Here is a 23899-nt window from a genome sequence, read left to right on the forward strand (position 1 = left end):
CCGGAGTCGTATGTAGTCGGCATTTACTCCGAGGTGTTGCGGGATGCCATCAAGTTGCTCGAGAACACCACCATCTGAAAGCTGGTTCTCGTTGGTGCTGAGGTTAGTCGCGCACTAAAGGATTAGCTGCGAATGACCGAGAATGAGATCAATGGTGTCCACTGAGACAGATTCCCATTCTCAAACCATCCTGCATACATATTTGATGCATCACCATGAGTTCAAAATACAGAGTAAAAAAAGGGAAGATGCTCGCGCATGTTGCTGAGTAGGAAGCTTATCACGTGACCGACACCTATCGTCGGGCTTAGTAATCCATGATCTACAGCAACAAACAAACGACCAGAAACAGCAAGATAGCGACGAACCGCTACATGCCTCGGTTTCAGATTTATTGCTTTGCATCAGAGCTCTAGCAGAATTTTCTCTAGCTGATTAGGGTATTATACCCCTCGCTGCCCCCCATGGCCCGTCTTAACGAGCCGACAACCGCCCCGAGCCCCTCCAACATTCCTCCCTTCGCGAAGCCGCTCGCTCCTTACATCAAGTCTCGCCAGGAAACCCTCCGTATCCGACAGGCCTTGACGAACTATCTTCGGTCACAAATTACGTTCGTCGACAATGATCTTGAGAGCCCGGAATGCCATGCTCAATCCCACTTATCGTTGAATGTCTCGGAAAATGCGGTGTCGGAAGTGAAGCGAATTCCCGCGGAATTTACAGGGCTGAGGAGGGAATACCTGCAGGCTCTACAGGCAAATATCGCTGCCAGAAAGCAGCAACAGCTAATCACCGAGAAGCTGTCCTCGGAAGAGCCAAAATCTAGGACCGTCGAATCGCCCGACAGCTCTCTTGAGCTGCATGTCTACCTCCGACTTATCCGTGACCGCCGTCGCCACGCAAAACTTCAGGTCTTCGAGCATTACCTCCACGAACTACAAACCCGCTGGACCGCGAGACCCGAAGTCTTCGAGAGCCATGGAGGTCAAGCCAATATTGTGATGGGCGAGGAACTGGGAGATGAGACGCAAACCAGTGGTGGTGGAGGGGATATCGAAGAGCTGGTGCATAAACTAGAGAGGGCGGTTATTCGCGCAAAGTCGCAACTCGACCAGGAGAAAAGACTGTACCAAGAGTTAAAGGTTCGAAATGAGCCCAAGGAGCCCACACCTGCTGTAAAGGCTGCTGCGCTCCAGCGTACTCGGGATGAGCTTGTGCAATGGGTAGAGGAGAAGCTCGTCGGGAGCGGAAACGGCGAAGAGGCCCCGGTGGAGGAGTTGCCCACCGAGGAGATAGAGGAATCTGCTCGTATCCTTGAAGAGCAAAGGGTGCGGATTCTAGAGCAGTACGCTGCCTACACGGAAACCCGCAAGCAGCTGCTCGAGGCCGCTGCTCGGGCCTGCCAGCCGGTGTCGACAACATCCACAAAGTCCCCACCGCAGCCTCCGGACCTTCTGATTTCAGCAGAAGAGACGCTTTCTATAGAGCCTCTAGAGGTTCTTACATACGCGAGCGATGTCCTCCTTCCACTCTCTAAGATCCAGCGGTCCCTGGCTTTGCAAAAATTCCACCTGTCCGGTATGCTGGCGAAGGAGAAAAGTACAGCCATGCGTCTCCTCAATCGCTTGGGTGACGAGAGCCATCTTCTCCCTGAGTACCCAATTCCTGCACGACAACCTCGTTTCAAGCACGCGGCGGCAGCACTCAACCCTCGGCTTGCTGCCAACCAGTCAGATCCCGCTCAACAGGATGAGATCATCAGAATGGCCGAGGACTGGGCATTCGCATCCGCGGCGGCAGGGTCTAGTGAGAAAGAGTATGTGGAGCACAAGGTCATAGACGGCGGGGAACATGCACATAAGGCAGAGGACGAATTGCAGAGGGTATACAACCTACTTAACCAGAATTTGGAGGAGGCTCTCAGAGATGAGCAGGGTGAGGGTGATAATTCTGGTGATATATGGGCACACGAAGCTCGCTCTACTAGGTCTCGGACGAGGCTGACTCGAAGTGATAAGCGCTCGAAAGGGCCTTGGACACGCTTGGACGGCACAATTGGCATTGCGGAGTAGCGGACTGAAGAGGTCAGTCGTGGAGCCGCGAGAATGAAGTCAATCGTTATTATCAAATGACAGTTCTCGCCTCTGACCAGGGACTTCGGTAAAGCATTTCCACGATTATAGGTACCTCCGCGACCCCGCATAGAATTAGAGTCAAACAAGTGAGATACCTGCTCCTCAGAGAGCAATTCAAGCCCACCGGACTGCCAAAAGACACATCATCCATCTACGACAGATCTTCTCCACTTGAAGCGAACCTGTAGTGGAGCCACGAAGCCATTGGATCCGGTCCACCACCCATCTACTCCGATAATAATAATACTATCCTGAAGTTCCTTATTCAGAGCCCGGGTTCATCAACTCCATCTGCTTTCCAGTGGTATGACATCAGAGTTAGCGGTGGTCGATCGCCCTCACGGATCTTGCGTGGCTGGCTGAAGAATCTCTTTGACTACTATCTCCACTACTATCTCCACTACTGTACGTGATCTGCTAATAATGATACAATGGGTGGGGGTGTAGAGATGAACAGTTGTGGCTAGCTGAGTAGTTTACCCCTCAATTCATACCTTAGGTATATAATCATTGAGTTCCATCATTCTTAGACCATCCATCATTTAATTTCTCTCTTTACACCCTCTCCGCTACTATCCTTCAATCTAATCACCATGGTGAGTCTGACTTTCAGGAAGATCACTCTTTCGAGGTTAATAACTACGGTACTCCAATAGGCATCCGGAGTCACCGTTCACTCAGTTTGTATCGAGAAGTTTCAAGGGTTGAAGCTCCGCCAGGACCCACGCTATATCATTTACGGACTCAGCAAGGACTTGACTGAAATTGTCGTACATAAGACCTCCTCATCAAGCGAATATGAGGACTTCTGTACGGACTTGCCGGAGTACCAGTGCGCCTGGGCCGTATATGATCTAAAATACGAAGACGATGCAGGCAATTCAAGACAGAAGCTTGTTTTCTTCAGCTGGTACCGCCGTCTTTTTCTCAGCGCTTGTTTTCCCACGCTCTCACCCCACTAACCTCTCCACCCGGACTGGGATCAGGTCGCCAGACGATGCTAGAATCAAGGAGAAGATGATCTTTGCCTCGTCGAGGGATGCTCTCCGTCGGGCTCTTGTTGGGGTGCAATTTGAGATTTATGCCTCAGAACGTTCTGAGGTTGCTTATGATGCTGGTGAGTACTTCATTCAATTATCCATCTTGTATAGTATATGAACTCTACGCTGAACGAATCCCTTTGATGCAGTTATCGATAAGGCGCGTCACCTTCGGTAGAAATCCTGCGCGAATTGTCATATCACGCGCTCCAAACTTGTTCGGTTCTGGCCATATTCTATCTATACCTACCGAAGCTTTGTGAATCCAACTTTATAGGTACCGAGTGTACTCTACTCAGGCCATGCCTCAGATTCCATATCCCATCCGTGTAGTCGAAACCGCCGTGTGCTACAAGCAGAATCCGTACTACGCCACGGATAATTCCCTCCTCCCCTCTTACAAGCCTCCATCCTCCTCATTTCAACTTAAGTACCGAGCGCGCAAACCTGCCGCTCGGCTTTTAACAGAAAACGCCACTGTATACCACTGCTTCCAATCTCACCTTCCCTACCTCTCCCTGCAAATTGAAAGTCCCACCGAATCCCTCCGACTGGTCTCCATCTCTTCCCCCCATCTCATCTCATACATTCCAATCTCAATCCCACCAGCTAGACAACAACCCTGAAATAACCGCAATCAAACCTCAACCCCAACATCAAACCCTCCAACATGCCACCCTCCACCACAACTAAACCCCCCCACCCAATCCTCATAATCGGCGCCGGCATAGCAGGCCTCACAACCGCGCGCCTGCTCACCAACGCCTCCATCCCAAACATCGTCTTCGACACCGCCTTCCCCACCCAACCACAAGGCTACGCAATCAGCCTCCGCAAATTCGGCTTCTCCGCGCTCCTGAAAGCCCTCGGCGACTTGCCGCTCTCAGCACTAACAAAAGGTGTCGCCCCAGACCGGCTAATTGGAGGCACGGGATGGATCGACCAATCGCTAAGAAACAACCAAACGGGAGAAGTCATAGTTATGCCCCCGGGTGAAGATCGACGGGATCCGAGTATCCTCAGGGCGAATCGGGAGGCCTTGCGGTCCTGGATTGCGGACTGTGGTGAGGAGGAGGTTGACATTCGCTACGGACACAGGCTCGTTGATCTTTCGTTTTCTGACTCTGACGCTGGGTCCGATGAGCCTGGGTCTGGCTCTGCGTCTGTGGTAACGGCTACATTCGCCAACGGCACGGTCTACAAGGGCTCCCTCCTTATCGCAGCCGATGGCGTCCACTCTACCGTCCGCAATACTCTCCTCCCAAACATAATCCCCGAGATCGTGCCCGTGCTCGTGTACCACGGCGACTTATCGCTTCCCTTGGAAGACTACGAGCGGATTATGCGGAAGCATACGGGGGAGTCGAATACGCTTGCCGGGGTGGGTGATAATTTCAATACGCCCTTGAATGTGTGTAATATTGCGCCTTCGGTGGCGCCTGCTACTCCCTCTGGTGCTTCAGGAGAGGAAGATACAGGAGGAAGAGGAGGAGGCAATGACAATGCTAGTGGGAAGACAGTCCACATGTCCTGGTCGTACTCGCGACCAAGCCTGGGCTCTGACGATGCGCTCTATAACTCGAATATCGCTCTTACGGTTGAGGAGTCGCTGACAAGTACGATCCCGGCTGCACTTCTAAAAGAAATCGAGGAGAGAGATCTCGCGGATCCGTGGAATGTTTTCATTAACCCTACGGCTATGCAGCACCACCAGGTCTTCAACTGGCTTATTCGGTGTGTTTCTGTCGACAGGGACTTGATGGATACCGCTGTAGGGAAGAATGTTGTTTTTGTCGGCGATAGTTGGCATGCGATGCCGATTTTTGGCGGCGAGGGTGGGAATCATGCGCTTGTTGATGGGGTTGAGTTGGCTGGTTTACTGAGCAAGTGTGGCTGGAAGGGAGGGGAAGTGAAGAAAGTTCTGGCGGAGTATTATGATGGAGCTTTTAGGAGGGGACAAGATGCTGTTCGCCGGTCGAAGCAGAGGTTTTTTCAGCTGCATCGGCCAATTGGGGAGTGGGTGGAAATTGCGGAGAAGTCGAGGAAGTAGAGTGCGATCTAGGTTTTTTAGGGCTAGAGTTAGTCTAGGTTATGGGGTTATTCTAGGACAACCGTCAACCATCAACATTCAGCCTGGCCATTACGATTGATTGAACCAACATTGAATGATAGCAGTCTAAAAAAAATCCATGAAAACAGACACCATTATCTCGATCAGTTCGGCCGCCGCGCCCGGACAAACCACCGCCTCCGAGATGCATCCCCAGGCTCAAATCCAACCATGCTATCCTCCGCCAATTTGAATAGAACCTGGCTGATGAATGGTGCAAGCGCCTTCTCCACATCGTCCGGAACACTGCCATACATAGCATACACAATATCCTTCAATGTCATACCACCCCGGCCTATGCCCGTCCCCACACTCGTTCGATTCTGCTCCAGCATCGAAAACACCTGCTCCACACGAAACTCCCTATGTTTGATGTATTCGCGCATCATTTCGGGGAGATCGGTGATTACTGCACCGTGAGCAGGGTAGCCGAGTGGACAATTCAGCCCCGCCATCAGCTCTAGACTCTCCATGTATGGATTGAGGTCCTCCACAACTGTGTAGCCGTGACCAAGCACGTTGTCGCCCGTGAAAAGGGCATTTTCTTCTTCCAGTAAGAAGCACATGTGGTCAATCGCATGACCCGGCGTATAGACAGCACGCACAGTGGCGCCCTCAACTCGAAAGATTTGCCCATCCAGAATGTCCTTCTGACCAATGTCCGGGCGGTTCTTGCACACCCGAGATCGTAGGGTGGGGTTATATGCAACGAGGTCCGGGACTCCGCCGGTATGGTCCCCGTGCCAGTGCGTAAGTAGGACATGAGATACCTCGAGATCTCGGTCCTTGAGGACTTTGGTGAAATCGCGAATCCAAGATTTCATCCCCTGAGCACAGCAGCAGCATGAGTAACATAGCGCTATTTTGGGTCTCAGGCTTCGGAGCTTACCTGCCCAGTATCAATCAAGATCCGAGATTTGCCTGTTCCAACAAGGTACGTATTTGTCCCCTGAAGTCGCATTGGGCCAGCGTTGCCGCCTAGCACCCGGATCACTCGTTCAGAAACATCGGATACCACAGGGAGGGTCGGAATCGTGGTTTCTCTGCCGGAAAGGTAGTCTTGCCAGAGGGCCTGCGGAAACGGGATCCTGAATGCCATTGAGACCAAGAGTTGTGCTGAGGTTGCCGAGAAGGAGGATGTGCGTCGAGTCTGTAATATCGGGAGATGTCTGCTCTTCGGTATCATCACCCTCTGGCGGGGTTTAATCGGGAAGATCTTGCGAAGAGGTGGAAGAAAAAAAAATAAACCCCGACCAGGAGAAATCAAAATCAGCTCGTGACAGAAACTTTGCCGGTTGTGCCCAAAAGTCCCCGTATGTCACTTTAGCTGCGTTCCATCACAGGATAGCATGTTCAATGAGTTCGCTGACAGAAAATTCCCGTACGGAACTTTTGCCTTCGAACAGTACAATCAAAACCAGAACAGAATCAGTCTGGAGTCGCACTGCGATCTTGTTGATATTTTTCGGCCTAATGAGCGGTTGAGCTCACCAGGAGACACCATGAAAGAACCCACGCAGGACACAACCCTCATTTATTTCGGGAACGAGTTTCCTAACGATGATCTCAAGGGCCTGTTCCGCTGCCTGCTTCGGCTTAGCAAGGACCGCAGATTCCGGCTGCTGGCCGCTTTTCTCGATGAGTCAACGTTGAGTCTCAAGAGGGAGGTCGCAGCGCTCCCACAGCCGCTGAGAGAGCTAGTCCCGCATTTTCACTCGCTGTTGCCTCTCGCGGAGCTTGGTGATTTTCGTCAGGGCCCACTGGGGGCTGCTATGGAGAGTGCGCTACTGACTGTGCTGGAGCTGGGCATGTTTATCGGGTATGGGTGGTTGTTCTGCTTTTTCAGAGAACGAAACTAACCTAACATGTAGACATTATGAAGCTGAGCAGTTAGAGTGGGATCTTCTCGAGCACAACACCACTCTTGCTGGTCTGAGTATTGGTCTTTTGGCCGCTGCCGGTGTGGCATTGTCGACCAACCTCGCAGATGTCGTACAGAACGGAGCAGAGTGCGTGCGCGTGTCCTTCCGACTAGGCGTATATGTCAGCGAAATATCACGAAAATTGGAAGTGCCCCAAGCGGACGGGGCACTCTTGAGCTGGGCTCAGGTTGTCACCGGGGAGACGCAGTCAGCAATCCAGGACGAATTGACTCAGTACAACTCGACATCCGGGGCGCCTGAACTCCTGAAGGTCTTCATTAGCGCCGGTGACAAGACATCGGTCAGTGTCAGTGGGCCGCCTTCACGCATGAAAGCTTGCTTCAATGGGTCGCACCTCTTGCGCTATTCCAAGTCCTTCGCGCTTCAGGTATACGACGGCTTGTGTCATGCATCGCATCTGTACAATGAGGACTCAATCAATACCGTGATTAACAGTGCCGAGTCTATCATTCCCGTCTCTCGTCCTGTCCGGATTTCTCTTCATTCTTCCAATAATGGTCAGCCATATCCGGCGACTACGGCTCGTGAGCTGTTCCAGGCCATCGGAACAGAACTTCTGACTAAGGGAATTTATCTGGACGACATTACTGCAGGCGTCATTCAGCGTATCCGCGGTTTCAATCCAGAGAAATGCCATATCCAAACATTTCGCACCTCGATCGTATTCAAAAGCTTATTGTCAGCAATCAAGTCAGAGTTATCTGAGGTAGAGACCAGGCAGACTGATCTGATTCCATGGGCCTTGAAAGACTATGGAACTCGTCAGCCGCGTTCATACGCACACTCCAAGCTGGCTATCGTGGGTATGGCCTGTCGTATGCCAGGTGGTGCTAACGATACCGAGCTTCTCTGGGAGCTGCTTGAGCAAGGACGGGATGTTCACACCACAGTGCCGCCGGACCGCTTCGACTTGAAGACCCATTATGACCCCTCGGGAAAGACCGACAACGCCGCAACGACCCCATATGGTAATTTTATTGACAAACCGGGTCTGTTTGACGCCGGATTTTTCAACATGTCCCCAACTGAGGTATGTTTTCGGTTTCGCTGGAGTTGACAATTGATAAAGTAGCAAGTGCTAATAGATATAGGCTGAGCAAACGGATCCCATGCAGCGGTTAGCGCTCGTGACTGCGTATGAGGCCATGGAGATGGCCGGCCTAGTTCCTGGTCGGACAGCGTCGACAAATCCTCACCGCATTGGTGCCTACTACGGACAAGCAAGCGACGACTGGCGGGAATTGAATGCCTCACAGAATATCAGTACTTATGCTGTGCCTGGTGGTGTACGTGCTTTCGGTAATGGCCGCATCAATTACTTCTTCAAATTCCCCGGCCCCTCATTTAGTCTTGACACTGCCTGTTCGAGTGGATTGGCTGCTGTCCAGGTTGCATGCTCAGCCCTCTGGGCAGGAGAGGCGGATACTGCGCTTGCTGGTGGCCTTAATGTCATCACTGACCCCGACAACTATGCTGGTCTTGGATGTGGTCACTTCCTCTCGAAGACTGGGCAGTGCAAGGTCTGGGATGAAACTGCTGACGGTTACTGTCGCGCTGACGGGATTGGATCTGTCGTCCTCAAGCGTTTGGAAGACGCGGAAGCTGACAATGATAATATTATCGCTGTTGTACTTTCTGCTGCCACAAATCACTCAGCCGAAGCGATCTCCATCACCCATCCCCACGCTGAGAACCAGAAAAGCAATTACCGCCAGGTGCTCGATAATGCCGCTGTCAATCCATTAGACGTCAGTTTTATCGAGCTCCATGGCACGGGAACCCAGGCCGGTGATGCAGTAGAGTCTGAGTCTGTACTGGATGTCTTCGCCCCGCGATCACCCCCTCGTCGCCCAGACCAGTTGCTACAGTTAGGCGCAGTGAAGAGTAATATCGGCCATGGCGAAGCAGCTGCAGGTATTGCATCGTTTCTCAAAGTTCTGCTGATGTACCAAAAAAGCATGATCCCTGCTCACATTGGTATTCATACCGTTATGAACCCGACCATCCCGAAAGATCTCGAGCAGCGGCGTGTTCGACTGACTCAAACAAACACTGCATGGCCGCGTCCAGCTGGCAAGAAGCGTATTGCCATGGTCAATTCATTCGGTGCGCATGGCGGCAACACGACTGTGTTGTTAGAGGATGGTCCGGAAAAGAATCAGGAACTCATTCAAGACGATCGCTCCACTCATACGGTCGTGATCTCAGCCAAATCTAAGAAATCATACCAGGGTAATCTCGCGAACCTCTTGATCTACTTGGAGCAGCACCCCGATACCAATCTTGCTGATCTATCATACACGACCTGCGCACGTCGCATGCATTACTCCCTGCGTGCAGGGTTCGCCGTTTCAAGCGTGTCTGGGCTGATCGAGGCCTTGCGGAATGCCACCACAAAAGAAGCCCTTGGTGCGGTGCGGCCTGCCCCAGGTGATGAGCCTCCAGTTGTTTTTGCCTTCACAGGCCAAGGAGCGTACTACCAGGGCATCGCTCGCGAGCTATTTGAAGGGTTCCCTTACTTCCGTGATGAGGTCTTACAGCTCGATCACGTTGTCCAGCGACTTGGTTTCCGCTCTATTTTACCTGTGATTGACAGCAGGATCGGAGAAAATCCTTCGGTGACAACAACACAACTTGGGGTTGTCGTGCTTGAGGTCGCCTTGGCCCGCCTTTGGATTCTGCTCTTGGGGGTCCAGCCAAGCGCTGTCATCGGTCACAGTTTGGGCGAATATGCTGCTCTCATCATTGCGGGAGTCTTGTCCACTGCTGACGGTCTTTTCCTCGCCGGCAGTCGAGCTCAGCTCATTGAAAAACTCTGTACCCCCGGTAGCCATGTTATGCTGTCTGTACGCGCATCGCTATCGGAGGTCGAGAAAGCGCTAGGCGATGCAAAGTATGAGATATCCTGCCAAAACACGCTCACCGACACTGTTATCGGGGGCATTAGAGCTGACATAGACACCGCACGGCAAACGCTCGAGTCCAACAACATTAAATGCGTACCGGTGGATGTACCGTTTGCTTTCCACACAGCACAGGTAGACCCGATACTGGACAAATTCGCCCAAATCGCAGACTCGGTGCATTTCAAAGCCCCTAGCGTTCCGGTTTTATCGCCCCTGTTAAGAAGCGCAGTGTTTGACGGCAAAACAATTAACTCTCGCTACCTGTGCAGAGCTACAGGCGAACCTGTTCATTTCGCGGGTGCGCTAGAGGCTGCACAGGACCTTGGGATGGTAAACGACCGTACGGTATGGGTAGATGTTGGACCACATCCAATTTGCGCTGGGTTTGTGCGTACCTTAATCCCCAAGGCGCGCGTCGTCTCTTCATGTCGCCGAAATGAGGACAACTTTGCCACGATGGCGAAGAACCTCGTTTCTCTGTATCTCGCTGGTCGCACGCCGTGCTGGAATGAGTATTTCCGGACCAACGAGCAAGCGTACTCTCTCCTCACATTACCTAAGTACAGCTGGAACGACGTGAACTTTTGGATTCAGTATATCGGGACGTGGACGTTGGACAAGGCTCATCTCAAGTATGGTCGACCAAATGGAGGCCGCGAAATAAAACCAGCGTCATCAGCACTACGGACCTCTCTGATCCATGAAGTCTCAGAGGAGACTCTTGAAGATGGAACAGCCAGTCTCAATATAGTTTCAGACGTGCAGCACCCTGATTTCCTTGAAGCCGTGCATGGGCACCGGATGAATAACTGCGGTGTAGCAACATCGGTGAGCTATGTCGCTTTCTCGGTTATCGAAACTGCCAGTTAACGATTATTTTAGTCGATATGGACCGATATGGCTTTGACAGTTGGAGAATACCTCTACCGCAAGCTCGTACCTGGAAAAGAGGTATATCTTAACGTCGGTGAGCTTGAGGTTTTGCACGCAACAGTCGCTAACCCTGCCAAAAACACCACACAACCTCTCTACCTTGACGCCCATTTGGACCTAGCCACGCAGCGAATGTCTCTGGCCTGGTTTAACGTCGACACTGCAACTGGCGAAAAGGCAGCCGAATCCTATGCTAGCGGCTCTGTCCGATTTGAGACCAATCCCGGGAATTGGCAGACGGAATGGGACCGCATGACGCACCTCGTACTTGGCAGAATTGAGGCACTTGAGGGCATGGCTAAGGAAGGCAAGGCAAGTCAGCTTTCGAAGCCGTTGGCATATGCACTGTTCAAGAACGTTGTGGATTACGCAGACCGATATCGCGGCATGGATCGAGTAGTTATCCATGACTATGAAGCATTCTGCGATATCAAACTGATTCCAGAGCGCCATGGAGTCTGGCATACGCCACCACACTGGATCGATAGCGTCTCCCACCTAGCTGGGCTTGTCATGAACGGAAGTGATATCTCTAACACCCGCGACTACTTCTTTGTCACTCCTGGATATGAGAGTTATCGCTTGTTGAGAAAGCTAGAGCCCGGCGCTCAGTATCGGAGCTATGTGCGCATGTTTCCACTTGAGGAGGCCAACATGTTCGCTGGTGACTTGTATATTCTCCAGGATGACCAGATCATCGGCATGGTGGGCCACCTGAAATTCCGACAGGTACCACGTCTGCTCATGAACCGCTTCTTCTCAGCCGAAGCAGCATCGAAGCAATCGGTATTAGCCGTTAGCCCTGCGCCAGCACGAGCGACTCCTTCTATCCCTGTAGTCAAGTCTGCTCAGCCAACTCCGGCACCAGCTAAACCAGCGAGTGCGCCACTTACCAATGGCGTAACCCAGGCAGAAAAGACACCGGAGCCATCGATCAATGGTGTCAAGGCACCTGAAGAGGTGAAAATATCTGCCAAGGCAGAGACAGGGGATACCAATGGGGATGCTGCACCGCCGGAGGTTTCTGGTGTCGTTGGCGACTGTCTGCAGCTGATTGCTAAGGAGACTGGACAAGGAGTGGGTGAGTTGACAGCGGATGCGACGTTTGTGCAACTCGGAGTTGATTCGCTCATGTCGCTTGTGCTGTCCGAGAAGTTCCGAGCTGAGCTTGGGTTGGATGTCAAGAGTTCGCTCTTCTTGGAGTGTCCGACTGTTGGGGACATGATCGAGTGGCTGGATCAGTATTGCTAGAGAGGTCATGGGGTGTCTCCGTCTGGAATGGGAAGTGGGTGTAGAATGATCTTCATTGCATGCTATAGTTAAGCGAGTCCTTTTGATAACAATCACGGAGCGGCTAAAGCCAGTGTAGTTAAGAGCACAATGCTTGGGGAATAGATGTTTCTGTCGTCTCATCAAGGGCCGTTCCGAACTTCTCATCTGTATCGCTGTTATAGAAGTGGTATGGTAGTAGCTTCCGCCAAGGTATCATTTCTGCCGACTGTATGACACGTGAGGGAAAGAGAAGCCGCATTAAGGGCTCTACCACCGTGTATCTCCTGCAGAACCGTACCTTGATCAAAGAGTACCATGGATGAGATGGCCCATATATAATCGAGTCATTCGAGTCACCGCGAGAATTGAGTGATATTTTGAATAAATTCAAGTAAGTGATCTGCTTTCTAGCCGATATCAGGTGCTAACCACAAAGGGGAATTATTCTGGGTGAGCGGTCCGGCCAATAGTATATCAGGATGGGCAGTAGACCGGCCCGGTGGTACATGTGAGCAGGATGTGATTCGTGCAGTAAGCAGGCGGTGAGAGCAGAGCAGGCTTTTGTGGACTTTGTTGAGGCCGACTTAGGGATGCCTTTTTTTTGGCACTCCACAGACCGGAGTTCTTATCGGCCTTTCTCTTCACGGCCTGTTCTTGCTGGGGGAAATTATATTCCACAAGCCATTGCTGGCGCTATACCGGTTTCTATCTGATAGTCCCCTCTGGGTTCCGATCGTCTGCACTGACTCATCGCCCGATTTTACCTCATAAATTTTTTGTGTCCCTCCGCATCCGCCTGTCTTCACCGTCTTCCTCTTCTCCCTGACTCACCATCACCAACTCAATCCCTCAATTCCCTCTATCCTCGACTCCCTCCCTCAGTCTTGGGAGTGCGGCAGAAGGCGGGACGACGGCAGGGATTAGTCTAGGTCGAGACTGAAGTTAATAGAGCATCGGAGCTACTGTGCTGCAAACGTGCATACCTCCGTCCCCGAGCTCTCACGGACCGCTAGAAAGGTGTAGAGCCTGGATACGGCTCAATTGAACTGTCCCCTCCTCACTTTATTCTACCTTTGCCTACTTTTCAAGTAGCGCCCCGCGCAATGGTTCTCCCTGTTCGGTGCGGGCAGGCTGCGTCCTCCCTCCTGCGTCAACGATGCCTCACTGAAACCCGCCGATCTGCTCTCTCTTTGCGCTCCTTCACCTCTCAGACCACTGCGCGTTCCACAGCATCCACACTTCGGTTGCAGCAGAAGACCCCTGCTCAATGGCGCCCGCAACAACTGCGCAGCTTCTCCAGCGCCCTCCGTCGTCTGGCTTCAGAGTCATCCTCGACCGGCGACAGTCTATTCTCCAGCGGTATCGTCAGGCCAGGTGCTAACTTGGTCGATGTCAAGAAGGTGCTGGTCATCGGTAGTGGTGGTTTGAGCATTGGACAAGCCGGAGAATTTGATTACTCTGGTAGGTCACTGAATTTAGATTCTTGAGTCGTAGATGCGCCAGGATGCCTGGCTGAGCCCATCAGCCTACCGAACACAAGCTACATGACTCAAGGAACCATTTTTGAATGCGATGGCTAACAAGTCTGCTTCATTTTAGGTTCCCAAGCCCTCAAGGCTCTCAAGGAAGCCGGTGTGCAGTCCGTTCTCATCAACCCGAACATCGCCACCATCCAGACCGATCACAAGCTCGCTGACGAGGTTTACTACCTCCCTGTTACCCCAGAATATGTTACATATGTCATCGAGAGGGAGCGCCCTGATGGTATCTTCCTGTCTTTTGGTGGACAGACCGCTCTGAACCTTGGTGTGCAGATGAACCGCATGGGTATCTTTGAGCGCTACGGTGTCCGTGTGCTCGGAACCAGCATTAAGACTTTGGAGACCAGTGAGGATCGTGATCTTTTCGCTAAAGCCCTTAACGAGATCAACATTCCCATTGCCGAGTCCATCGCTGTTGGTACTGTCGATGAAGCCTTGAAGGCTGCTGAGGAAGTTGGCTATCCTATCATTGTTCGTTCTGCCTACGCCCTGGGTGGTCTGGGCTCCGGCTTCGCCAATAACCCCGAGGAGTTGAAGAACTTGGCCTCTCGCTCTTTGACTCTCTCCCCCCAGATCTTGGTTGAGAAGTCTCTTCGTGGCTGGAAAGAAGTTGAGTACGAAGTCGTTCGCGATGCTTCCAACAACTGCATCACTGTTTGCAACATGGAGAACTTTGACCCTTTGGGTATTCACACCGGCGACAGTATTGTCGTTGCCCCTAGTCAGACTCTGTCTGACGAGGAGTACCACATGCTTCGTACCGCCGCCATCAAGATTGTCCGTCACCTTGGTGTTGTTGGTGAATGTAACGTCCAGTACGCTCTGCAGCCTGATGGACTTGACTACCGTGTGATTGAGGTCAATGCTCGTCTTTCTCGCTCGTCAGCCCTTGCCTCCAAGGCCACTGGATACCCCCTCGCGTATACCGCAGCGAAGATCGGTCTCGGCCACACTCTTCCCGAACTTCCCAACGCCGTTACCAAGACCACCACCGCCAACTTCGAGCCTAGCTTGGACTACATTGTCACCAAAATCCCACGTTGGGATTTGAGCAAATTCCAGCACGTCAACCGCGACATTGGCAGTGCTATGAAGTCTGTAGGTGAGGTCATGGCTATTGGCCGTACCTTCGAGGAGTCATTCCAGAAGGCTATTCGCCAGGTTGATCCCCGCTTTGTTGGATTCCAGGGTGACAGCTTCGAGAACCTCGATGAGACCTTGAAGAACCCTACTGATCGCCGCTGGTTGGCTGTCGGGCAGGCTATGCTTCACGAGAACTACTCCGTGGAGAAGGTCCACGAACTGACCAAGATTGACAAGTGGTTCCTGTACAAGCTCCAGAACATCGTTGACTGCCAGAACGAGCTCAAGGAGATTGGCAGCCTCTTTGGTATTAACAAGGAGACCATGCTAAAGTCGAAGAAGCTCGGATTCTCTGATAAGCAGATTGCTAATCTTGTTGGCGCTTCTGAGGATGATGTTCGTGCCCGCAGAAAGGGCTTCGGCATCAGGCCCTGGGTTAAGAAGATCGATACCCTGGCTGCTGAGTTCCCTGCCGACACCAACTACCTTTACACCACTTACAACGCTACATCTCACGATGTGACCTTCGACGACCATGGCACTATCATTCTCGGTAGCGGCGTGTACCGTATCGGTAGCTCCGTCGAGTTCGATTGGTGTGCTGTCAACGCCACTCTCTCTTTGAGGAGCATGGGCAAGAAGACTGTCATGATCAACTACAACCCCGAGACTTACTCCACTGACTTCGATACCGCCGACAAGCTATACTTCGAGGAACTCAGCTACGAGCGTGTCATGGATATCTACGAACTCGAAGCTGCCAGTGGTGTTGTTGTCTCTGTCGGCGGTCAGCTTCCCCAGAACATTGCTCTTCGCTTGCAGGAGACTGGCGGTGCTCATGTCCTCGGTACCAACCCCAAGGATATTGACAACGCTGAGGACCGTCATAAGTTCTCTCAGATCTTGGATAGCATTGGTGTCGACCAGCCTGCGTGGAAGGAACTCACCTCCGTCTCCGAGGCTGAGCGCTTCGCTGAGACTGTTGGCTACCCCGTCTTGGTCCGCCCCAGTTACGTCCTTTCCGGTGCCGCCATGAGCGTCATTCACAGCCAGGATGAACTTAAGGAGAAGCTTCTCAACGCCAGCGCTGTTTCCCCCGATCACCCCGTCGTTATCACCAAGTTCATTGAGGGTGCTCAGGAGATTGACGTTGATGCCGTTGCCTCCAACGGCAAGCTCCTGCTTCACGCCATTAGTGAGCACGTTGAGCCCGCCGGTGTCCACTCCGGTGATGCCACTCTTGTTCTCCCCCCTGCCTCCCTCGAGAAGCCCATCATGAGCCGTGTCAAGGAGATTGCCGAGAAGGTCGCCAAGGCCTGGAACATCACCGGTCCCTTCAACATGCAGATCATTAAGGCCGATCAGGAGGGTGCTGAGCCTGAGCTCAAGGTTATCGAGTGCAACTTGCGTGCTTCTCGCTCATTCCCCTTCGTTAGCAAGGTTCTCGGAACTAACTTCATTGACGTTGCCACAAAGGCCCTCGTTGGCCGTGACGTTCCTGAGCCCGTCGATCTCATGGAGGTCAAGCGTGACTACCTCGCTACCAAGGTTCCTCAGTTCTCATGGACTCGTCTTGCTGGTGCTGACCCCTTCCTGGGTGTCGAGATGGCCAGTACTGGTGAAATTGCTTGCTTCGGCAAGGACGTTGTTGAGGCCTACTGGGCTTCTCTGCAGTCCACCATGAACTTCCGCGTGCCTGAGCCTGGTGAGGGTATCCTGCTGGGCGGTGATATTACCAACCCTGCTCTGGCCCAGATTGTCGACTACCTCAGCCCTCTTGGCTTCAAGTTCTTCGCCGCCAGCCCTGACGTCAAGGCTCATCTTGAGTCCGCTACTAAGGATAACGCCCCTGTCCAAGTGATTGAGTTCCCCAAGAAGGACAAGCGTGCCCTCCGTGAGGTCTTCCAGAAGTACGACATCCGTGGCTGCTTCAATCTTGCCAAGACCCGTGGCAAGACCCTCCTTGATGAGGACTACGTTATGCGCCGTAACGCTGTTGACTTCGGCGTTCCCCTCTTCATGGAAACCAAGGTGAGTTCTCTATTTTCTATTTGCTAGAGCATCCAGCTAATCATAGCTCAGACCGCCTCTCTCTTCGCCCAGGCCATGAGCCAGAAGCTGCCCCGCGCCGAGGGCATCCCTGCCGAAGTCCGGACCTGGTCTGACTTCGTCGGCGGTAAGCTTCTGTAAACTACGAAAGATTTTAAAAGTTCCTGGATACGATAATCACCGGGTGTTATGTTTGCTGTCTTTTTATTTTCCGGCAAAAACGCCGTCGTGTTTGGCGTAGCGGATGAGACTCCTTTTTGATAGACCTTTCGCCTAGCCCTACACCATTTTCGGGCTACCAGCTCCTCTTGGACGCATCGGGGCATGTGTCTTGGTTTCCAACTCATGTCATGCGTATTGGTTAGTTGCTTCGTTATTTGGCTGAATCTTTTTTTCCAGCAGAAGAGTGGAAGAAAGACCTTGGACTGGAATTATGAATGATTGATTTTTGGTAGCATTGGCAGTGTATGTGTTTATTTGTAGTATATTGAATTATATCCAATCTCGACTTTAATTTGAAATTAAACTTGTGACTCGAAGCTCCCTCAATATGAGTGAATCAAACTCTACCTAGTAGAGAAGAGGGATCTTCGCCCAGTGGGGTGCTGCAAACGATTCTTTCCTTCCATCAACACAGCCTTCTCGGCGTCAACTCTCCACAACTCGATCCTCGCGTTTACCATCATCATCATCTCACTTCACCCTTGACTACACACATCAATCCGTTTCCTCCCAACACCGTTGAAACTTCGCCCTATCAAAGAGCCACGAGGAGGTAACCCCGCCAGTTCTCTACACAAAAATCATACCCCACCTAGAACCCTTCCAAACCATGTTCTAAGCGCCAAACACCAACACAAATCATCATGACCAGTTCATCCACTCCCCCATCCCAACCATCACTGCAGACCAGAACCACCCCCGGCCCCGCACCCAACGGCCAAGGAAGGGGTCTCTTTGCGAGCTCTGACCTCCGCCTCGGCGATAACATCCTCCACATCCAGGATCCCTTCGTGGCGGTGTTAGACAGCAACCGGCTCGAGGATACCTGCTCAGGATGTTTTGGACAACGTCAGCTTGCTGCACCTTCTGGGAGAGAGATTGTGCTGAAGGCTTGCACGGGGTGCAAGATTGTCAAATATTGTGACAAGGTTTGTTCCCGCTCCTCTTTCAATCTTGGTGGTGTTGATACTAAATCCATACGCATAGACATGCCAAGCGAAAGATTGGAGACTCGCTCATTCCCGTGAATGCGGGATGTTCAAGATTCTTAGTCCAAAGGTTCTTCCTATCAATGCCAGAGCACTTTTGCGGATGGTGTTGCGTACCCACGTGAAGAAGAATGCATATTCGGAGCAGGAGCTTGAAGCGTTTGGGTCTCTTGACACCCATATCCGTGATATTCGCGCGGGTAATACAGAGCAGTGGGAGCGTATTGCTCTTACTTCAAAGGCTGTGAAGGAGTACTCGAAGACAGAGCTAGCGGAAGAGGAGATCTGTGCCTATGGTGCAAAGGTAGACAGCTCGCCAGCCTCTATACATGATCTAATCGTTGACATTTGACCAGCTCGAACTAAACGCCTTTAACCTTACAAACGCCCTCTACGATCGCGTCGGGCTCTACCTTCACCCCTACGCGGCCCTGATGAATCACGATTGCAACTACAACGCCATTGTCGCTTTCGATGGCCTAGAACTCTACGTCAAACCTACCCGCCCCATCGCAAAGGACGAGCAAATCTTAATCTCCTACATCGACACTACATTTTCCACACGCATCCGCCAGAAACAGCTGCAGGAGAGATACTTCTTCACCTGCACCTGCACAAAATGCACAACCCCGGAACCACCCACTCCAACCGGCAGCGAAATTGAAGATGTTGTAAACGAAGCAACTAAAAACATCCTCGACTTTGGTCCCAGCCCCAGCACCCCACAACGAGGGTTCAAACCAGTTCCAATCCCAGAGCAGGATCGGGAAAACACACTGGGACTTGCGTCATGGATGCAGTCGCTGATCGAGCACTCGTGGCCGAAACACGCACAGCCGTTCCCCGGGATGATGGATGAGCTGATTGCGCTCGATCTCAACTCCGGCTTGTTCCTCGATGCGTTTTTGCATTGCGCGCTGCGCTTCTCGAGAATTGATCCCCTTGTTTTTCCGAATGAGGCGCATCCACTCCGTCTGATCCATGCTTTTACGTTCGCGAAGCTGTGTCTTTACCATTCGGATAAGGGCACGGACCTTACTCTTCCGGAGACCTTCCATGGGCCGTTTGGGGTATATGTTGCCGTTAACGAGGTGCAAGTTGACTGTGGGTTGCTGGGTTGGACGCTTTTAGCGGAGCTGGTCAGTAAAGAGGGCAGTGAGGCTGGCGGGTGCATGGCCCCGGGGTTTTGGGCAATCGCGAAGAGGATGTTTAGGGAGGTGCATAGTGAGTTTGTGGCGAATGGGGCTGATCCGAGGGAGTTGGGGAAGGAGATCAGGGAGCAGTGGCAGCTGTTAGGTAAGGTTATGGGTGAGATGTGGAGGAATGTTTATCGGGAGAAGTAACTGGTCAAGGGACCTAGGCATGTGATGAACGCATGTTTATTGGAAAAGGTGGATTTGAGGCAGGGACGAGTCAAGTATTAAGAGGGCTGTGGTTAATTGTGTTAGAGTACTCTGTCCCATAATTGCGGGCCCAGACTTTATATTTATAATAAGTTTACATGCTACTGTTCTACTTCAGCGGGATAATGTGAAGAAAAATAAAATAGATTTCGTTACATTATGCCCCTTCTACACTAGAATGAGGCCGGGCTTTTACCTCCATGGACAGGGGTAAAGCCGCAGTGCAGGACTCGTGATTTCATGCCGACAAGACCATTGTATTGAGATGCAAAAGCTGACCCGCACTTGACATACAAGCAAGATGAATCCAGTTCAAACGCAAATGGTATCCATCTGATCCTCTCGTATTTTGATTTTTGTTGTCCCGTACGCCCAAATCCTCCACGCAACACTTCAGAAAAGCACTTGTTTACTTGAGGGGAATGAAACGAGAAGAGTGGGTGGCACCGATACCGGGACGACCGTGCTTGACGGGCTTGCTGGGGGATTGTTAGTCTTTCCATCCTTTCAAAACCGGGGCGCATATATCGGAGGGACACGTACTAAGAGATAGAGAATTCACCCAGGTAGTGTCCAACCATCTCAGGCTTGACTTCAATCTGGTTGAACTCCTTTCCGGAGTAGATGCCGATGACGGAGCCGATCATCTCAGGGACGACGATCATGTCACGGAGGTGAGTCTTGACGAGGTCGGGCTTCTCGTTGGGCTTGGCCTCCTGCTTGGCCTTGCGGAGCTTCTTGATCAAGCCCATGGGCTTGCGCTTGAGACCGCGGTTGAACCTACGGCGGGCACGGGCGTGCACAACATCGCGGAGCTGTTCGGAAGAGAGGTCGAGGAGCTGGTCGAGGTCGATTCCGCGGTAGGTAAACTTGCGGAAGGTTCTTCTCTTCTTGATCTCTATCGGCTGGTCAGCGACTGATGCATGACTCGTGATGAGTGGCTGTGTTGCGATGCGTCTGCGAGTGTCGAATCGTTGATCCATCATCCATCATCCATATTCACCACGCTCCTTCAGGAAATCGAATTGTTCCAGCACGCCTTATCCATCCAACAAACTCTTCACGGCGCACGTTCACGAGGGTATGGTGTATTGGGGGAAAGGTTTGCATCGAAAAACGTACCAGCAGCCTCCTCGGCGTTCTAGAAAAAATATGTTAGCATAGCCATTCAAGAGTTGATCAGAGTCTTCTCGATCACAGGAAACTCACGTATTCGACGTCAGACATTTTGGCGGGTTGTTCCTCTCAAGGTCGCTTCTCGAATGAAACTCGAAAAGCGAAAAGGACGATGGTTGTCGGATGGCGTGTCGCTGTTTGAACGTTCGGCGGGCTCGCTGTACCGCTTCTGGTGAGGTGGGCACAGGGCTCGTCTAAGCGACAGGGTCAAGCCCTACTGCGCTAACCGTTTACGGAAGTATATCTGGAGAGTGGTCTACCCGACCTATCAGATGGTCTAGAAACTGCTGGAGATTTTATGGTTTTTGATGTTTATTGGACGCAGTTTAAAAGGTTATATCCGCTTGTAATGGATCTATGCTTTTGCTCTCAATAAGAGGACTCATTTTATAGGTTTACGCGTGTGAAAAAATTCGAGGAGGTCAGACAATCTGTATTGGCTAGCGGCTTTTTCAAGCTCACATATGCATAACTCGTGACAGCATCAGACAAGCCGTAGAAATCTAGGCTTGACTATTCTCATCGACAGTGTTTTTTCCAATACTGAACTCAATGGCCAGATCCCGGTCCCCCACGAATAGACCACTTTTTGAGAAGGTGATGCGACGCGCTTAGTCGAAGAGACCGAAGCCCATGTCCTCATCGGACTCCTCCTTCTCCTCCTCCTTCTCCTCAGCAGGGGCCTCAGCGGCAGCAGCGCCACCAGCAGCGGCGGCCGGGGCAGCACCGCCAGCACCGCCGGAAGGAACGGAAGCAAGCTTGGTGGAACCCTCAGCGATCAGCTATTGAGAAGCGCTCGTTAGTTATCGTGTATCCCAAAGCAAGTATATGTGCGAGACGAACCTCGTTGATGTCCTTGCCCTGGAGCTCAGCGAGGAGCTTCTCGAGGCGCTCCTCCTCAGCGTCAACACCGACGGAGGAAAGGACCTCCTTGATATCGGAGGCAGAGGGGCTCTCGTTGCCAGCAAGGGCGAGGAGGAGGTAGGCTGCGAGGTGCTTCATTTTGAACTATAATGACACGGTCAGTCCAGTTATCCTCCGACGTGAGTTGCAACAGCAATGCGACGGAAGCACATACTGTGGTTTATGTGTGTATTGAACAGGAGAATCAATCGATTTAACCGCTGAGTTGAGGCGGAGACTGAAACGTCAAGTTCGAAGTTGATGTCGTGGATGAAGAAAGAAGCGAATTCAAGATCTCCAATTTGGCGGAAAAAGTGCGTTGTGGCTAGTGTCCGTGGCTGTTCCACTAAGCGAGGTTTGTGGCGGGTGTTACACGTGACCGGCGATTCTAGAAGACAGCATGCTTGAGGCCCATCCTTATCTTCCACGAGCCCAAGACACGCCTCGTGTGAATGTCTTAAATTCACTTCCAAGAAACAAATAAATAGGCGACCGCTCTCTCTAACTCTCTACTTACTTTTGCCACCATCAGCGCGCAGATAGGCTTATCAACTGTTGAGCTACTGGTTTGCCGGTGGTGCCCACTAGAGTCATGAAGGTGCCTGTTTGCACCAACCACCCACGGTGAACTGTTTGCTTAAATACCTTGACTTTGCCTTCGTTGAGTGCATATTCTGGCAAACATTCAGCGCTCTCAAAATGAGTGTAAGAAACATCTGTTTTTGGCGTCGTCAAAGCCTGCGACTAACGCTCTCTAGTTCCTTGATTCTGTCCTTTCGTCCATCGAGACGGGCAAACCGACTCCGATTCCCACCACCTCTCCCGCCCCATCTCCCACTATATCGTCCTCCAACGTCAGGCTAGAGGCGCGCAAGTCAAATCCAGTTACCCGTCCTGTCTCGGTCGAACGAAAGAATGGGGTCCCCGCGGGAACAAAGAGAAAAGCCGAGGAGCCGTTGCCACGGATTCAGAAGCCTCTGTCGCAAATCTCTGCACGTCCTACTCCCATACGAACAGTTAACCCACCAACTTCCTCGAATTCACGTCCCATATCTACAAACCCATCGAAAATCACAAAGCCTGCGGCAACCAGCAGTGCACCTATCCGCAGGACCCCGCCCGTGTCGTCGAAACCCCCACCTAAGGGATCATATGCCGAGCTCATGGCCAGGGCGAAGGCTGCGCAGCAGACTGCCCCAACGCAAGTAGGGATGCTCAAGCATCAACCAGCTCCAAAAGAGAAGCTGAGCAAGGTGGAACGCAAGAGACGTCTGATGGAGGCACGTGCCAAAGAGAAGGAGGCCAAGCTGGGGAAGAAAGCAGGCGCTCCCTCAAGTGCAACTAATCCTACCAGAATAGACAACGCGAAACCTGCGCCGAAACGAGACAACGATGAACCAACCTACAGGGGTACTGCACGACCGCCTCCTCCCCAATTTGAATACCGTGGAACGGCCGGCTTACCTAGCCGTAATGGCGACAGAAGGGACCGTTTGAAAGCAAACAAACGATCTAGGATGGATGAATACCTTGGAACAGACGAAGAAGACGAGGGCGAATTCGAAGATGATTACGACGATTACTACTCGGAGTCATCGGATATGGAAGCCGGGCTCAACGATGTGGAGGCGGAGGAAGCGGCGGCTCTCGCTGCAGCTCGGCGCGAGGATGAAGAAGATATTCGCAGAGAAGCTGCAGCCAAGCAAGAGAAGTTGGAACGTCGCAAGAAGCTCGCCATGCTAGCTTCCAGAAGGCAATAACGTGATATTCAGCCCTTACCAGCCATCACCACCTCGTTTCTTTTTCTATCTCTATTATCTTTCGTCATACATCGTTCGATTTAGAATCTCGAACATGGAGCATCAGCGTGGCATACCCCGGCGGTGCATTCAAGAAGTGGTTTTGCTGATTTCGTTTCGAGAAGCACTTTGCATCCTTCTAGCTCTTTACCTTCTTTACTAGTTTATTTCAAAGCATCAGCGTGCGTCAAGGTGTCGATAGATGGGAACATCTTGTTCTCTTCTCTTTTGTTTTCCTTCTCTACAGGGTGGTTCATATCCGGGCGTTTGTGTTTGTTACTTCAGGTAGATTCGATGTATCCATATTCCATAAACTAGTCCTGCAAACTACATACCGTCTATCTAATCTACTAAATAAGACTGCAACGAGATTGTCCACCATTGACATAAATATA

The 23899-nt window shown here is 51.9% G+C and overlaps 10 protein-coding genes across 10 annotated transcripts; 7 read left to right on the forward strand and 3 right to left on the reverse strand.

The window, feature by feature from the left end:
* Window positions 1–376: 376 nt before the first annotated feature.
* Window positions 377–2630, forward strand: BJY04DRAFT_190834 (uncharacterized protein). Its single transcript, XM_073711554.1, has one exon. The coding sequence runs from the start codon at window positions 465–467 to the stop codon at window positions 2070–2072; it is 1608 nt and encodes a 535-aa protein (XP_073570612.1). The 5' UTR covers window positions 377–464; the 3' UTR covers window positions 2073–2630.
* Window positions 2631–2653: 23 nt separating this feature from the next.
* Window positions 2654–3502, forward strand: BJY04DRAFT_190837 (actin-binding ADF family protein). Its single transcript, XM_073711555.1, has 4 exons — window positions 2654–2731; window positions 2792–3045; window positions 3122–3252; window positions 3325–3502. The coding sequence occupies exons 1-4, from the start codon at window positions 2729–2731 to the stop codon at window positions 3351–3353; spliced, it is 417 nt and encodes a 138-aa protein (XP_073570613.1). The 5' UTR covers window positions 2654–2728; the 3' UTR covers window positions 3354–3502.
* Window positions 3503–3845: 343 nt separating this feature from the next.
* On the forward strand, window positions 3846–5225 carry BJY04DRAFT_218953 (FAD-dependent oxidoreductase; the record flags this gene model as incomplete). Its single annotated transcript, XM_073716439.1, has 1 exon — window positions 3846–5225. The coding sequence occupies one exon, from the start codon at window positions 3846–3848 to the stop codon at window positions 5223–5225; it is 1380 nt and encodes a 459-aa protein (XP_073570614.1).
* A 164-nt stretch (window positions 5226–5389) lies between these two features.
* On the reverse strand, window positions 5390–6384 carry BJY04DRAFT_218954 (beta-lactamase-like protein; the record flags this gene model as incomplete). The annotated part of the gene is made up of 2 exons (XM_073716440.1): window positions 5390–6112; window positions 6175–6384. 2 exons carry the CDS (start codon window positions 6382–6384, stop codon window positions 5390–5392), a joined length of 933 nt encoding a protein of 310 aa, XP_073570615.1.
* A 403-nt stretch (window positions 6385–6787) lies between these two features.
* Window positions 6788–12318, forward strand: nscA (non-reducing polyketide synthase nscA; the record flags this gene model as incomplete). Its single annotated transcript, XM_073718782.1, has 4 exons — window positions 6788–7104; window positions 7157–8258; window positions 8320–10962; window positions 11017–12318. The coding sequence occupies 4 exons, from the start codon at window positions 6788–6790 to the stop codon at window positions 12316–12318; spliced, it is 5364 nt and encodes a 1787-aa protein (XP_073570616.1).
* Window positions 12319–13442: 1124 nt separating this feature from the next.
* BJY04DRAFT_228173 (carbamoyl-phosphate synthase (glutamine-hydrolyzing) CPA2) lies at window positions 13443–17549 on the forward strand (the record flags this gene model as incomplete). Its single annotated transcript, XM_073718783.1, has 3 exons — window positions 13443–13800; window positions 13939–16994; window positions 17046–17549. The coding sequence occupies 3 exons, from the start codon at window positions 13443–13445 to the stop codon at window positions 17151–17153; spliced, it is 3522 nt and encodes a 1173-aa protein (XP_073570617.1). The 3' UTR covers window positions 17154–17549.
* Window positions 17550–17878: 329 nt separating this feature from the next.
* On the forward strand, window positions 17879–19566 carry BJY04DRAFT_218957 (S-adenosylmethionine-dependent methyltransferase; the record flags this gene model as incomplete). The annotated part of the gene is made up of 3 exons (XM_073716441.1): window positions 17879–18163; window positions 18222–18527; window positions 18580–19566. 3 exons carry the CDS (start codon window positions 17879–17881, stop codon window positions 19564–19566), a joined length of 1578 nt encoding a protein of 525 aa, XP_073570618.1.
* Window positions 19567–19754: 188 nt separating this feature from the next.
* On the reverse strand, window positions 19755–20946 carry BJY04DRAFT_190845 (40S ribosomal protein uS19). Its single transcript, XM_073711556.1, has 4 exons — window positions 20836–20946; window positions 20749–20767; window positions 20170–20524; window positions 19755–20105 (listed from the first exon to the last, which is right to left on the reverse strand). The coding sequence occupies exons 1-4, from the start codon at window positions 20851–20853 to the stop codon at window positions 20036–20038; spliced, it is 462 nt and encodes a 153-aa protein (XP_073570619.1). The 5' UTR covers window positions 20854–20946; the 3' UTR covers window positions 19755–20035.
* Window positions 20947–21214: 268 nt separating this feature from the next.
* aspf8 (ribosomal protein P2) lies at window positions 21215–22030 on the reverse strand. The gene is made up of 2 exons (XM_073711557.1): window positions 21646–22030; window positions 21215–21584 (listed from the first exon to the last, which is right to left on the reverse strand). Exons 1-2 carry the CDS (start codon window positions 21802–21804, stop codon window positions 21414–21416), a joined length of 330 nt encoding a protein of 109 aa, XP_073570620.1. The 5' UTR covers window positions 21805–22030; the 3' UTR covers window positions 21215–21413.
* A 107-nt stretch (window positions 22031–22137) lies between these two features.
* Window positions 22138–23870, forward strand: BJY04DRAFT_190850 (uncharacterized protein). Its single transcript, XM_073711558.1, has 2 exons — window positions 22138–22410; window positions 22464–23870. The coding sequence occupies exons 1-2, from the start codon at window positions 22405–22407 to the stop codon at window positions 23463–23465; spliced, it is 1008 nt and encodes a 335-aa protein (XP_073570621.1). The 5' UTR covers window positions 22138–22404; the 3' UTR covers window positions 23466–23870.
* Window positions 23871–23899: the final 29 nt, after the last annotated feature.

Source organism: Aspergillus karnatakaensis, assembly GCF_047715665.1.
Source record: "Aspergillus karnatakaensis strain CBS 102800 unplaced genomic scaffold BJY04scaffold_28, whole genome shotgun sequence".
NCBI classification, from domain to species: domain Eukaryota; kingdom Fungi; phylum Ascomycota; class Eurotiomycetes; order Eurotiales; family Aspergillaceae; genus Aspergillus; species Aspergillus karnatakaensis.